Source organism: Sciurus vulgaris, assembly GCF_902686455.1.
Source record: "Sciurus vulgaris genome assembly, chromosome: 15".
Lineage (NCBI taxonomy): Eukaryota > Metazoa > Chordata > Mammalia > Rodentia > Sciuridae > Sciurus > Sciurus vulgaris.
The window spans coordinates 51,732,836-51,747,637 of NC_136476.1; the positions used below are offsets into that span (position 1 = coordinate 51,732,836).

General features: G+C 41.3%; 1 protein-coding gene across 2 annotated transcripts in view; it reads left to right on the forward strand.

Moving 5' to 3' along the window:
• Positions 1-14,802, forward strand: part of DNAI1 (dynein axonemal intermediate chain 1) — a 64,702-nt gene that overhangs the window by 14,143 nt on the left and 35,757 nt on the right. For both annotated transcript variants that reach the window (XM_079113251.1, XM_079113250.1), the window contains exons 2-8: positions 7,216-7,248; positions 8,827-8,925; positions 9,112-9,192; positions 11,868-11,994; positions 12,280-12,401; positions 12,629-12,748; positions 13,719-13,778. In XM_079113251.1, coding sequence (XP_078969377.1) covers positions 7,216-7,248; positions 8,827-8,925; positions 9,112-9,192; positions 11,868-11,994; positions 12,280-12,401; positions 12,629-12,748; positions 13,719-13,778 — 642 coding nt within the window. The remainder of the gene's footprint in view (positions 1-7,215; positions 7,249-8,826; positions 8,926-9,111; positions 9,193-11,867; positions 11,995-12,279; positions 12,402-12,628; positions 12,749-13,718; positions 13,779-14,802) is intronic.

Sequence of the window (14,802 nt, forward strand, 5' to 3'; positions counted from 1 at the left end):
TATATATTTATTATGTACAACATATTTTTAAACGTGCACATTATGCAATGACTAAATTGAGCTGATTAACATGCATTACCTCACAATTTCTCTTTTATGCTGTTGTTGTAAAAACACTTAAAACTTGCTTTTCTGGCAATTTTCAAGAATATAATACCTTGTTATTAATTGTAGTCACCTTATTGTACAATAGTCATTCTTTTTAAAACATTAATATCCCCTTAAATTGCTATTATTTTATTTATCTAATTTGGCCCCTATTGATGAATTTTTTTTTCCATTTTAAACATATTACAAATAACGTTGCACATAAATTTTGTTTTCAAAGTATCCAATCTTGCAGCAAGCAGGATACATAAGATGTATGTATAAAATTTCTATAAGAAAAATTCAAGAAAATAGAGTCGCTGAATTGAGGGATATATGCATTTAAAATTTTGATACATATTGCCAAATTATCCTACAAAAAGTTTGCATCAATTTGTACTCTCAGTACAGTGTATGAGAATGCCTGTTACCTTGCATAGGACTGTTTCAAAACTTTGAGATCTCTTTCAACAATGAACACTTATTAGGCACTTTCTGTGTGTTTCAACATTGCACTAGGTTTTGGAACTTGAAATGCATTCAATATAGCTGGAGGAAGATTTGTTGGTGAATTGCCATTCCTTTGGGACCAAGAGCTTCTACTCTTTTAGAAACTGAAACTGCAAGCTAGTGAGGTATTTAGTTTCAATTTAGCTTAATGGAAACCTGTTAGTGAGTTTTAAAATAAGGACCAAGACAACTGAAATGGCAAAGTCTCTTGGGCCCCAAGAAGGAGGATAGAGTGTCTGGGTTTGCATGCTTTGAAGAGCCCCACTTTCCAGGAACAATCCTGTTTCAGCATTTAATTATTTGATGGAGATATGAGCTGCTGAAGACTTTAGTCATTCCTAGGGTGGGTGCTTCCTAGTGAGCAAATTACGCACAGATCCTGTGTGGCTGAGGGCAGAGCAGGATCTATAAATGGGGACATAATGCTGCCAACCATCATTTATTGGGCATGAATTTGGCAAGGCACCATAGTATGCACTTCATGTGCAACTCATTTAATTCTCATGACAAGCCTGTGATTGACAGGGAGTTGTTTCAATGCCCATTTTAAAGATAAGGATACTGAGGTTCAGAGAAGATAAGTAACTTGCCTAGGATCATACAATTAGCAGGTAGAACCGTGGACACTCAAACCTTAGGTATGATTGACTCAAAGTCTACGCTTGGGCTTCATGGTTCCCATGATCACATACTCATTTTAAAAAATATTGTCTCTTCATGGTAGGGAACAACTTAAGAATTTTTTAGGGGCTGGGGTTGTAGCTCAGTGGTAGAGCACTTGCCTAGCATGTGTGAGGCACTGGGTTCAATTCTCAGTACCACATATAAATAAATGAATAAAAATAAAGGTCTATCAACATCTAAAAAATATTTTTAAAAAAGGGGATGGGGATGTGACTCAGTAGTTGAGTACCACTGGACTCAATCCCTGGTACCAAAAATAAAAATAAAAAAAGATTTTTTAATCTCCTTATTTATCTCTAAGGTATGCTCAGAGACTAATAGGTCACTTATACTGTTTAGTGGCTCATGAACCAAAATAGTGCTGGTAAATGCTAAGTGAGTGGTAATAATCAACTCTTAGATTTACTAGAAATTTTGTTTTCAAAGTACCGTTTCATGGACCATATCATTTGACATGAGCAATTCTTATTAGCTTTGTCTTTAAAATGGGAACCAGCCAGGCGTGGTTATGCATGCCATAATCCAAGCAACTCAGGAGGCTGAGGCAGGAGGATTGTAAGTTCAAAGTCAGCCTCAGCAACCTAATGAGACCCTGTCACAAAATAAAAACAAAAAGGGCTGGGGATGTGGCTTAATGGTTAGGCACCCCTGGGTTCAATGCCCAGTACCAAAGTAAATAAATAAATAAAATGGTAATCATTTTTTTACCTACTTGGCAAGGAGGCTGTAAGGATGGGGTATAATGACTATCTAGTGCCCAGTACTGTGCCTGGTCACTTTGAGTGAGTATAGCTAGGGGTGGTAATGGTGGTCAACTGGTCTCTGCTTGTCCCCTCTCCTTTCTTGTCCCTTCTGCAGATTGTGCCTGCTAAATAGACTTCAGACATCTGTTCTTGATGTATAACTGCTGTAGCAGTATTAGCTATCAAATTCTCTCTCGGTTCCTATCCATAGCTTTCCAGACTTCTTTGGAATCTACTCTTTGTCCTTTGGCTTCCTCAAATGTCCCGGGATAGGCTGAGTGGGGCTGTTTTGAGGACTGGGCCAAACTAGGAGGGATATTAACCTAATGATCATCCAAGAGTGTGCTAAGCCAAGGAGGTGGTCTAGAACTGTATCTAAAGAACAAAGTGGTTAGCTGGGCTCAGTGGTGTACACCTGTAATCTCAGTAATTCAGGAAATTGAGGCAGAAGGATTACAAGTTCAAGGCCAGCCTAGATAACTTAGTAAGACCCTTGTCTCAAAATAAAAAAGGACTGGAGGTGTACTTCAGTGATAAAGCTCCACTGGGGTTCAATCCCCAGTTCTGGAAACAAAACAAAACATAAGATGTGGTTAGAGGCCCAGAAAGGCAGTATCTTCAAAGGGTCTATGGACCCATGTAGAGGCTGATCTGACAGAGGGTATTGTGGCCAGACATCATGGCTAATCATGTAATATTGAGGGAAAAAAGCAAGATGCTTGACATACGGCAGTGAAGATGACTGAGGAAAGAAGTCCTGTGAACATGGCAGAAGAAGGTGTTTTTGTGGGCAGCCCCTCCTAGGTCAGCCATTCTTACTGCCCAAGACTCAGGGGCCTATCTGACTACCAAACACACAGGCTCAGTCTACCTGCTTACATAGTTCTTTCCTGTATAAACTTAGGGAATATTGTAAGTGACCTTGTGTGACTGTGGGAGGAAAAGAGTAGGAAAGAGGTGAATGGCCTGATAGGGAGCTCAGACTTCATCTCACAACTGAGATGGAGGCTTTAAATCAGGAAAGTGACATATCAGATTTATATTTTAGGAAGATCATTTAGAGATAGTGATTAGAAGTTTAGCTTCAAGTCCTGATCAATTTGTAGTCCGTTGCTTGATCTCTTTATGCCTTGATTTCCTCATCTGTAAAATAGGAAAGTGATAGCTCTGAGCCCAGAGGATACTTGTAAATATTAAATGAGATAATGTTCATAAATAGCTTATTAATTGACTGAGTAGTAAGCACTCAATAGCTCAAAATGATTATAGTGATATAGTCATTAAATTGGGAAGAAATTAGAGACAGAAGATCAAATGTGATTAGGTAAAAGACAGTAAGAACCTGAATTAAGGGGGATATAAAAGACTGGAGAGTTACAAAAGATACTGAAGAAATAGAATTGTTAGACTTTGAAATAAAATGCTAATGAAAAGATAAAGATAAGGCAGGCATGTTTGATGGCTTCTGTTTCTAACCTGAGTCACTAAATGGATGGTGTTACACTTGCATGAGACAGGAATATTGGAGGAAGAGGCAGTTTGGGATGAAAAAAGAACATAGTGAGGTTGGATTTTAAGATATTGAATACACTGTGATCATGAGGTAGTGGGAAGTCTTAAACAACAGAAATAGATTTGAGCTGTATCATAAGGTAGAAGATGAAGTTATGGGTGGGGAAAGGAGTATCCTGGGGGAGTATGTAAAATAAGAGGATCCAGGGTCAAACATAAATCCCTGGAGGGAGGGGCCAGGATATTGAGAAGGAAACATTGGAGAGATTGGTGACATGGAAATGAGGAAACTCTCTACCTAGAGGAGAAGTTTCAAAAAGGAGGGAGGGACCCCTCAACAATGTCAAATCCTGTAAGAGAACTGAGAAGTGACCACTAGTTAGCTCAGTGGTTGCTACTACATCCAAGTGCTAGGCTCTGTGCTAATGCTAAAGTTGAATAAGACACAGTTCCTGCCTTCGGGGTGTTGACAATGAAATCTGTAACCATGAGAATAGAAAAAAGCTCAACTGTGAAGGAGTTCAGGCTGGGAAATCAGTTATCACATTGATCACTAGAGTTAACTTGTCTGCTGTGGCAGGCTGGGTAGGTTTCCACTTCCTTCCTCACTCCTTTATTGATATACCCACTTGGTCAATGAGAACAACCTGCCCAAGAGAAGAGGGTTTTCTTTGGTCAATACTATAAAAATAGTGAGGCTCCAAAGCTGAAAGTTTCAAGTCACCTCTCATATATACTGCAATATTATGTATGCTTCTTTTCATAATACTGTGTCCCCTTTTGTAGACCAAAACCCAGAGACAAGAGAGCATCTGTTTGAAGATACATTTGATTCTTAATCTCACTGCAGTCAGTACTTGTGGTAGTGATGGAAGGTGGGAGGCAGCCTGCTCAAACTGAGGAAATAAACAGTAGAAGGATATACGAGGAAAGTGGTAATATGTCAGGAAAAGTTCGATAAAGAATGAACAGAGGTAGATTTTTGTAAGGCAGAAGTAGCAGGGGCAGGAAGGGGGAAGGGAAAGATGGCATTCCTGGCAGGAGGAATAGCCAGATGCAAAGCTGGGAAAAAGAAGAGGTAAGAAGACTCAGGCCAGGTTCAGGGACTGAGTAGCCTTCCTGAATTGCCCCTCAAAAACCTAGCACATGAGGGCCGAGAGAGCAGGCTGGAATGGAGACTTGGGGCCAGATGATAGAGTTCTGAGGACCTGGGGAGGGAGCTTGGGCTTTCTTCTGTGGTTTGATGGCTTGTGGGAGGAACCATCAAAAGCTTTTTAGGAATTCAGGCTTGTCTGTCTCAGGCTTCTCCTTTTTGGAAGACCAAGGGTCCAGAGTGGCAGCCTGACATTCAATCTCCTTTGCCATGGTTGGGAAGTCAGGGCTGTAGCTGATTTCATTGGCCTGTTTTGCATTTATTATAGTGTGGCTTTTATAGTGTGTTAATTGAAATATTTCCAACTGCCAAAAACAATTACATTCAAATTGCCTTGTCAGTTCTTTTATTGCCAGATAAATGTTTTACAGACATATTTACAGGGGGCAGTTGTAACTGGATCTCATTTTCTATTTAAGTCTGGTGATTTGGGTTGGGATTGGCCCTCCAGTGCTCTGTTGTGGGCCGGAAAGCTGGTGGACATTGCAACGCTTCCATACCGTTACCTTAGGGATCAGAGGCTCTTCAAAGGAAAGAGTTTTCTGGCTCCTGTGGCAAAGCCTCAAGAGAAGGGTTCCCATCACTGGAAACCTTGGAAACCTGGCAGAAATCTAAACCCTGCTGCCTGCCCTACCAGCAACAATTCCAGATCAAGCTGAGCCATGTTTTCTTTTCCCTTGAAACCCTTTTCCTCCCTTCTACCATCCAAGCCTCTCCCACAGAGCCTATTGTTATAAGAGCTGTAAAAGCCCATTTGCTCTAATTCCCTCACTTTACATTTGGAAAACTGAGGTCCAGAGACTTCTGCAAGATCACACAAATGGTCAGTGATAGAGCTGGAAGTAGAGGTCTCTTCCCAAGTGCATTCTGCCACCAGTATGCTCCCGCTCCCATTGGCTTATATTCTGGTGCCTTGACCCTTCCTTCAGCGCTCTAAGCCTGCTTCTTCCAAGGTCCCCTCCCTAATACCTCCACCCCACACTGAGTCCCCTCATGCTTGATATCTGAAATACCTCTTTGTTCTATATATACATTGTGAGATTTTTGGTGGAATACTTTACTGACTCTATGACTGTTCTTCTCATGCCTTTGTACATGCTATTTATTTTTACTTTTAAAACTATTTTTAGTTGTAGGTGGACACAATATCTTTATTTTTATTTATTTATTTTATGTGGCGCTGACGATCGAACCCAGTGCCTCACATGCGCTAGGCACTCTACCACTGAGCCATAACCCCAGCCCCTGTACATGCTATTTATGCCTTCTGAAAAACATCTCCATGTAGATAATGCATCTTGTCCTTTGACACCCAACTAAGAAACACCACCTCTGGAAATCCATTCTGAGCACGCTGAAGTGGGTAGGTACCTGTGTGCTCTCCTATAGCAACCTGTGCATACACATCCCATTGCTGGCACAGAGCTACCTTTCAAAGGAACATATACTGAGTGAGTGACTGAAGAGCACTGATCACACTCATCTGCCCTCCACAGACCCAGAGCAAACTTTCTTTGTCTTTGTACCACTGCTTAGGTTAGTGACTGACACATAAATAGATGCTCTTCAAATGTTTAATGAGTTGAATCCAGCATGCTGCTTGTATTAGCTTTTTGTCATTATACAAAATACCTAAGACAGGCTACTTTTGAAGAAAAGAGGTTTATTTTAGTTCATGGTTCTGGAGATTCAAGGGCATGGCTCTTGCAACAACTCTGCTCTGGTGAGGACTTCATGGCAGATGACAGAGTTTGTATAAGAGGAAGGATCACATCTTGAACCAGGAAGCAGAGAGAGAGGAGCCAGACTTGCTCTTTTTATAACTACCCTCTGAGAACTACCAAGAGGTCAGAGAAATACCTTAATCTCTTTTGGGGTCATGCCCCCAGTGACCCAAGGAGCCCCCACTGGACTCTACCTCTTAAATGTACCATCACCTCTTGACCACTGCTCTGGTGAGTAGGCCTTCAACCTATGAACATTTGGGGCACACTCAAACCACATCCAAACCACAGCACTGCACTTCAGAACTTAAAATTTCAGCACGTTAGAACTAGAGCTAGGCACAGGGGTGCACACATGTAATCCCAGCAATTTAGGAGGTTAGGCAGGAAGATCACAAGTTCAAGGCCAGACTTAGCAACTTACCAAGACCCTGTCTCAAAATAAAAAATAAACAAGGGCTTGGAATGTAGCTTAGTGGTAAAGCATCCCTGGATTCAATTCCCAGTACAAAAAAAAAAAAAAAAAAAAAGAAGAAAAAGAAATGCCCAGTACTAAATTACCTGATTATTCTCCATAGGTAATTCCTTTGAGTCTGAAATGGTTGCCTCAGATACAGGATCTCCTTGGCTGGGCTAAGAAATACATGTGGCCACTGAAAGTGGCACTGGAACTGTTCCTGATAATTGGGAAAGCTCAATATCCTTAGTATGTGAGATCCTTGGGTAGAAGGACCCGTAACGTTTATGATTTTCTCACGTCAATTTGCTTATGACTTGCCATCTGTTTCTGTTCTTCTTTCAGAGCCTCAGCATGGGCAGAGGAACCAGGAAGAGAGTAAGTGCTGAGATCTCATCTTCTTAGCAAGATGCTAATGGCATTTTTTTCCTTATTGAATATTTTCTACATATTTTTAGAAAATTCAAATATGCTAGAAGAATATTATAATTATCCTTAAGTCTACAACCCTGGGATATACTTTTACTTAATATGTGATGTTATATTCTCCCAGAAATTTTTATGCACATATAAAAATTACATGTATTTATTTATAAGTGGAATTCAATTGTTTTATTTTATAACCTATTTTCACACAAAATATTTAGAGTATCTTCCATTGCTAACACATACACTTTTATAGCATCATTTGAAATTACCACATATATTTTACCATATGTTCCTTAGGGCCATACCATAATTTGTTCAATCATGCCCCATAGACGGACATTTAGATGTTTCCTTTTTTTCCACTATTATTATCAATCCTGTAATGAAAGTTCATATACCTAAATCTTTAGGCATGCCCTTTGTTATTTCCTTAATGTAAGTTCTTCAGGTAGACATTTTTGTCAAATAACATATAGTTATTAGGCTTTGGGGAATATTTTCAAATTGCTCTTGAAAATGGTGTGCCTGATTTATGGATGCCTGCTTTCTTACAACATCACCAGTTCTGAATGCTAGTTTTGCTTAGTTGATTTATAGTTTTCCAATTTTATAGTGAAGAAATGTATTGTTTTAATTTTGCATGTCTTTGCTTGCTAGCAAGGTGAACATCTTGAAAAATATGTCCTGGTCACTTTGGTAAGGTGTTTGTCTATCAGGGAAGGCAAAACTTCTAGTCCTTTATTTTTGGCTTAAAGTAACCAAGTGCCAAAGAATATTGCTTTAAGAGTAATCTTTTTTTAAATCTTTTTTTTTAGTTGTTGATGGACCTTTATTTTTATTTATTTATATGCAATGCTGAAAATCAAACCCAGTGCCTCACACATGCTAGGCCAGTGCTCTACCACTGAACCACAACCCTAGCCCTAAGAGTAATCTTAAAGGGGAAGGGAGGAAGGGAGGGAAAGAGGAAGAACTGGGGATTGAAATCAAGCAAATTATGTTATACTTACTTCTGAATACATGAACTCCACTATCATGTATAATACACTAAAAAAGAAAGAAAAGAGTAACCTTGAAGGTGGCATAATGGAAGGTCTATTATAAATTAGAGTGGAAATAGCTTAAACAACAGGTTGGCATCCTTTCTGGATGTCTAAGCCACTTAGAATAAAGCCTTGCCTTGACAACTGCTCCTGGACATTGCCTCAAAGAATTTAGGGAAAGCAGGAGGGAGGAGCCATTTCTTCCGGTCCCACTACTTGGGCCAAAGGTCCACCACAATGTTCCAGCTAAGCCCTGACCCCTGCAGGGTAGAGGTGGCTGTGATCTTCATAACAATGTGAACTCTGGATTGAGCAATTCATTTGGACTGTTCCATGAGTGGTCTGTTGCACATCTTATATACTATATTCAATAGGCAGAGCTTGACTTCTGGGAGGATTTATCAGTGAAGGGGCTTCCTGTAGCATTACTTGCTTGCCCAAGCAGATTAGGTGCTCCTAATGCTTATATGAAGTTTTTGTCCAGGATGAAGATTCAGGGACTGAAGTGGGAGAAGGGACAGATGAATGGTCCCAGTCCAAAGCCACAGTTAGACCTCCTGACCAGCTGGAGTTAACCGATGCGGTGAGTAAGCAGCTTCTTATCCTTGCTCCTTCCACCTCCTCCAGCTTTAGAAATGTGTTCTTCCACAGTACAGATTAGAAACCTGCACAGAACCTGGACATGAGATGTCTGCTGATACCCTAAGCCTCAGAGGGATCCCCTGGAGGGATCTTCATGTATGACCCTTTTGATATTTCTTTCCCTCAGGAGTTAAAGGAGGAGTTTACCCGGATCCTGACAGCCAACAACCCACATGCACCCCAGAATATTGTCAGGTACAGCTTCAAAGTAAGTCATCCCCTCCCGGGCACAGCCTTTATGTCTCCTTGAAGTGTCAGTGACTTGCCACATTGCAAAAACCTCTTCTTGGCTCGTTTGGGATTGTTTTTTAAACAGATTCTTGGCTGAAATCCTGGGATTTTGCATGGAGTTTTCCAGAGATTTAAAAAAAAAAAAAAAAGAATTTTTTATGCATCTCCCTTGCAGTCTTATTAATTGCAGTGCCTTAAGTGCCCTGCAGAGTCCCTTTTTTCTAAGAATCTTTAAAATAATCATTTAGTTAAAAAAATACTTTTCCAATAGGTAGGAAGCAGAAAGGAAGAGAGAGAAAGGGGCCAGGGAGAAGAGAAACCCAGGGTATATCCTCAGTGATCTGCTTCCTCCAACTAGGCCCCACTTCCCAGTAGTTCATTCAGCTACCAATAGATTAATCCACTGATGAGATCAGAGCCCTCATGATAAAAGAATTGCCTAAAACCCCCATCTCTGAACACTGAGACTTTGGGGGACATTCCCTATTCAAACCAAAGCACATGGGCACCTCTATCATCATAATAATAGTTAACATTTTTATTGAGTATTAATATTGAGCATAATATTTTTGAGCATAGAATATAATATTATTATTATGTGTCAGGCACTGAGACATAAGTATTGATCTTTTACTCTGTGTCAGACTCTGGGACATAATGATGAACATTTATTTTCATTATTTCAATACACTATTTTGCAAATTAGATATCATAATCTTATTTGTTATATGAAGAAACTAAGGCTTAGAGTGGTTAAGCCCAATGTCATGCAGATAATAAGGAGCAGATTAAGGATTTGAACCCAATTCTGCCTGCCTCCAAAGACCATGCTTTTAATGAGTTATTGAGAGAGGAGGGCTTCATGGTGACTTTTTAAGGCAAAGCCTCCCAACCTATGTGATAGGAACATTCCAGCTGTCTGGGAACAGTTAGGTCTGGTACAACTGGAAGCCACGGGCTGGTTTCCTCTGCTGTGAAATTATCCCAGTGTACTATATAGATATAATTGTTTTCCATATGACATGAAAAGGAACCTCTGATCTGTAATTGAATTTTAGTGGTTGCTAGGATGCTGATCAGTGAGGGTGAATCTATAGGAACCAGACTATAGGCTCTATGAAAGCAGGGATAGTGTCTGCTTTTGCTCAGCTTTTAATCTTGGGCATCTCTAAAACACTTGGCACATTTTGGTAGCTCAAACATTATTGGTTGGGGCTGAAGTTGTGACTCAGTGGTACAGCACTTGCCTAGAATGTGTTAGGCACTGGGTTCAATTCTCAGCACCATGTATAAATAAACGAATGAAATAAATGTCCTTCAACTTCTAAAAAATATTTTTAAAAATATTTGTTGACACTCTGGAAAGCAGTACGGAGATTCCTAAGAAAACTTGGAATGGAACAACCATTTGACCCAGCTATCCCACTCCTTGGTCTATTTCTAAAGAGCTTAAAGTCAGCATGTTACACAGTGACACAACCACATCAATGTTTATAGCAGCTCAACTCACAATTGTTAAACTGTGGAACCAACCTCGGTGCCCTTCAATAGATGAATGGATAAAGAAACTGTGGTATAAATACACAATGGAATATTACTCAGCCTTAAAGAAGAATGAAATGATGGCATTTGCAGGTAAATGAATGGAGTTGGAGAATATCATGCTAAGCAAAATAAGCCAATCCCTGAAATCCAAAGGCCAAATGTTTTCTCTGATATATGGATGCTGATCCATAATGCTGGGGGTCAAAGGAAGAATGGAGGAACTTTAGATTGGGCAAAGGGGAGTAAGGGGAGAGGAGAAGGTATGGGGATGGGAAAGATGATGGAATGAGATGGATATTATTAACCCTATATACATGTAAGATTACATAAATGGTGTGACTCTGCAACATATATAACCAGAGAAACGAAAATTTGTGGTCCATTTGTACGCAATGAGCCAAAATGCATAGTGCTGTCATATATAACAAATTGGAACAGATAAAAAATTGTATGTTGAAGAGTGAATGAAACAAGGAAACTAAGCTTAAATCTTGGTATAAATTTTTTGATCCCATCCCCCCGGCAAAGAAGAATGAATGAATCCCTAGGTTGCCTGGACTTTGGGGCTTTAAGATTAATCCTACTTCTCATTTACCATGTGACCTGGACAAATGTCAAACCTAAACCTTTTGTGGATCTCTGTGGTACTCTTGGGTGGAACCAGGAGGATCAGGGATTTTGTTGTCTCTGATCATTTATTCAGTTCTGGCATTCACTAACATACAATGGAGAGAGGGCTAGGCTGGATGCATTTGATTATCTGACCTGCCCAGAGTCTGGTGAAGCAGGTGAACTAGAATCCCTTGGCATGGATGTAGGAGACAAGAAAAGGGAACCAATGACAGGTAACTGTGGAGCTGTTTCAGGTTGGAAGGAGAAGGTATTTTAAAATAAGTCTTTGATGACAACTTTCAAAAATACCTAATTTTATTTGACTCCTCTTGTTTAAGCTGAAATTCAGTGAAAACTTCAGGTGAACTGAGGGTTTGGTGAGTTCTATTTCCTATAACAGAGGTGGGCTATATATGTTATAGAATGAAGGCAAACTACATTCTAACAATTGCCCTTTTGGGGACTTTGGTATGACTCAGCCCCTTCTCTTCTTAGGAAGGCACATATAAGCTTATTGGCTTTGTGAACCAACTGGCAGTTCACTTCAGCCAGGTTGGGAACTTGATCCCCAAAGATTCGGATGAAGGACGGCGGCAGAACTACCGTGCTGAGATGGTGACAGGTAGGACTCTAGACCAACCCGAGGCTGCAGCCCTAAGTCTGATCACTTTTCTCTGGTTACTCTAAGGAATGGATCCCTATGGCAGAACTTTACAGAGACTCTCCTTAGATAAGAACTCATAGATAGGTGACCTGAATAGGCCTGGGAACTAATCCATGATACTTAGGCCAGGGAGGATTTGAGAAACAGGCAAGGTCTGAAAGGCAGGAGCCATGAAGACCCTTCCTTGCTAGGGGCTGGGGGAGCAGGCCTGGACTTTGAGCTTATTGGAAGTATCCTATCAAGGTTCACAGGAGTCCGCCAAGGTGGTGCTTTCAGACACAGAAAACCTTGAGGAAGATGAAGAGCCCAAGGAAGCAGAAGCTGAAGCTGAAACTGGGAGTCAAACAGATGTGCCTACAGTTGAAGTATGGATGATGTTGCTCTCTATCCCACCAATTTTAGCTCAGGCTGTGGATGGAGGCTTCAGGGGTAACTTGGGGTGGAAGGAGGGAGACTGAAGGTGAGAAGTTAGAAGCTGCAGGTGCCAACACATCTGGCAGTATCCTCTCTCTCATCTCCCTTCTATCCTAGGACAGGATCCCCCCCTTTCCTTTCACAACTGAGTCCTGGTCCTCTGGGTCTTTATTTCCAGGCAGTTGAAACAGTGACTGAAGAAGAAGTGATGACTCCTAGGCAACCCAAGGAGCGAAAGCTCACTAACAAGTTTAACTTCAGTGAGAGAGCCTCACAGACCTTCAACAACCGTCTCCGGGTAGAGTCCCCACTGCAGTCCTTTTACTTTGAATCTCTGTGCTGTTCATGGCAGGGAAGAAGCAGTCCTGATCCCAGTTTAAGCAGCCCTCAACTTGACAGGGGTGATGGGGCAGATCACAGTTGACTTCTTCAAGGCAAGCTGGGAGCACATGTTCAAATCCTTGTAAGCTACCCAGACAGTTCAGGAAGAGAGAGACAGGAGGCTGAAGCCTCCATAACTCCACTGAGAAATTGAAACTTGGACTGAGATTTGAAGAGGGAGAAATTAGGACCTGGGGAGAAGAGAGCCAGTGGGTAGATAGCCTAGGAACCAGTTCATCTGGATTAATGGTCTCTGTGGTAGAACAGCTGGAAAAAGTGTAAAGTTTCCCTGAGAAAACTATGGAGGATCCTGAGAACTAGGCTGTGGGAGCCTCACAGGACTTTAGGTAAGGGCAGTGTTCTATAGAAATGAATCTGTGATGGAGGGTGGGGTCTATATAAGTTCTTAAAAGCACTTCATCATCCTGTGTGACCCCTATGCTGACACTGGGTAATTTGGGTGATACATAATGGGTGACTTTTTCTGGTGGAGCCAAACTCCAGTATTAGGGAGAAGCCTTCTTAGGGCAAGGGACATTATCCTGGGGTCATGGGAGGCTGGCCTCTATGCCCTGTGTCTGGAGTGTGGCAGTGCGCTGGCTTCTTGTAGATCTGTCTACCAGTTGGAATTTATCTTGGTTAAAATTGGCACAATTAAGCTTCACGCCTTTGCTTTCTAGCTTAGGTTTCTTCTGAAGGAGGTCAGAATGGAAGAAATGTGGACTTTGATGCATCATTCAATTCTTTACCCAGGCTTCCCTACTTCCCCAGCTATGTCCTACTCCTTCTTGAGATTCAACCAAAATGCTTCTCCCAAAAATATACTGTTGGGTTAAGTGAAGCAGTCAAGGGCTTTCTGTGGGTTTCCTGTTGTCATTGTTCTCTAGGATCGAGATTGCCAGATGGAACCTCCTCCCAGGACAAACTTTTCAGCCACAGCCAATCAGGTAAGACCCTGGGCCAGTATGAAATTCATCACCACCCCGAGTCCCATGCATCCTCATCACATTCAGCAGCAAAGGAGACTGGTCTGGTTAAAGACTCCTCTGGCAGTCTGGCAGTCATCCTCCACCTCCCTGTTTATTGCCATGATTATCCAGTCTCTGAACGCCAGGCATATGAGACAGTAGGTCTCCCGAGAGTGAGCTCAGGACCAGTCACTTGCCCCTAGGGCAATACTGTTCAAGCTAGAAACAAGTGTAGTTTCTGTCTTCTAGGACCAGAAGAGAACCATTGTTCCCATGGATTCTCTGGAGTCCGTGGCTTCTTGCAGCTGACCCTGGAGTGTTAGCATTCTAAGTCTGCCCTCCCAGCACCCTATAGCATTCCTGCAGACCCTTATCCTTCCCCCTCATGTCTTGCTGGATGAGCATACTGATTTGGGCAGGTTATGGTGCTAGAAGACCTGAGCTCAGGCTCCAACTTTCCTGTTCCAGTAAGATCCTGAACAAACCATACCTCCATTTCTTTATTAATGCCTCAATTTCTGTCAAGAGAAGAGGACAAGTTGTCTTACAGAATTGTTGTAGGGCTCTGAATGAGATAATAAATGCTGAAGTACTTTGCAGTGTGGAATACTGGCCCATGGGTAAATTTTTAAATGTAAGGTGTGCCTGTCTGGCCTCCAGGTGGCAGTGACTTCCCAGCTCAGGGGAACAGTGTGATCTGTGGCATTTGCCCAAACCCAGGTCCTTGCTGCTGCTTCTGCTACTATCCTTGGTCTTCCTCTCTTTATATTCAGTTGGCAGCAGTTCTCTTTACCTTTTGTTTATATTGATTTAATGCCAAGGTATGGTCAGTGTTGTAGATGGACAGCATGAACCTTGAATATTTATTTTTAAAATATACAATATAAAATTGTATTTTATACATATACAATATAAACTTTTTAAAATTTTCCTAATTGAAAATCTTATAAATCACCAACAAACATATGAGCTAGCCTGATGTTTGCCCACTGTTCTGCCTGAT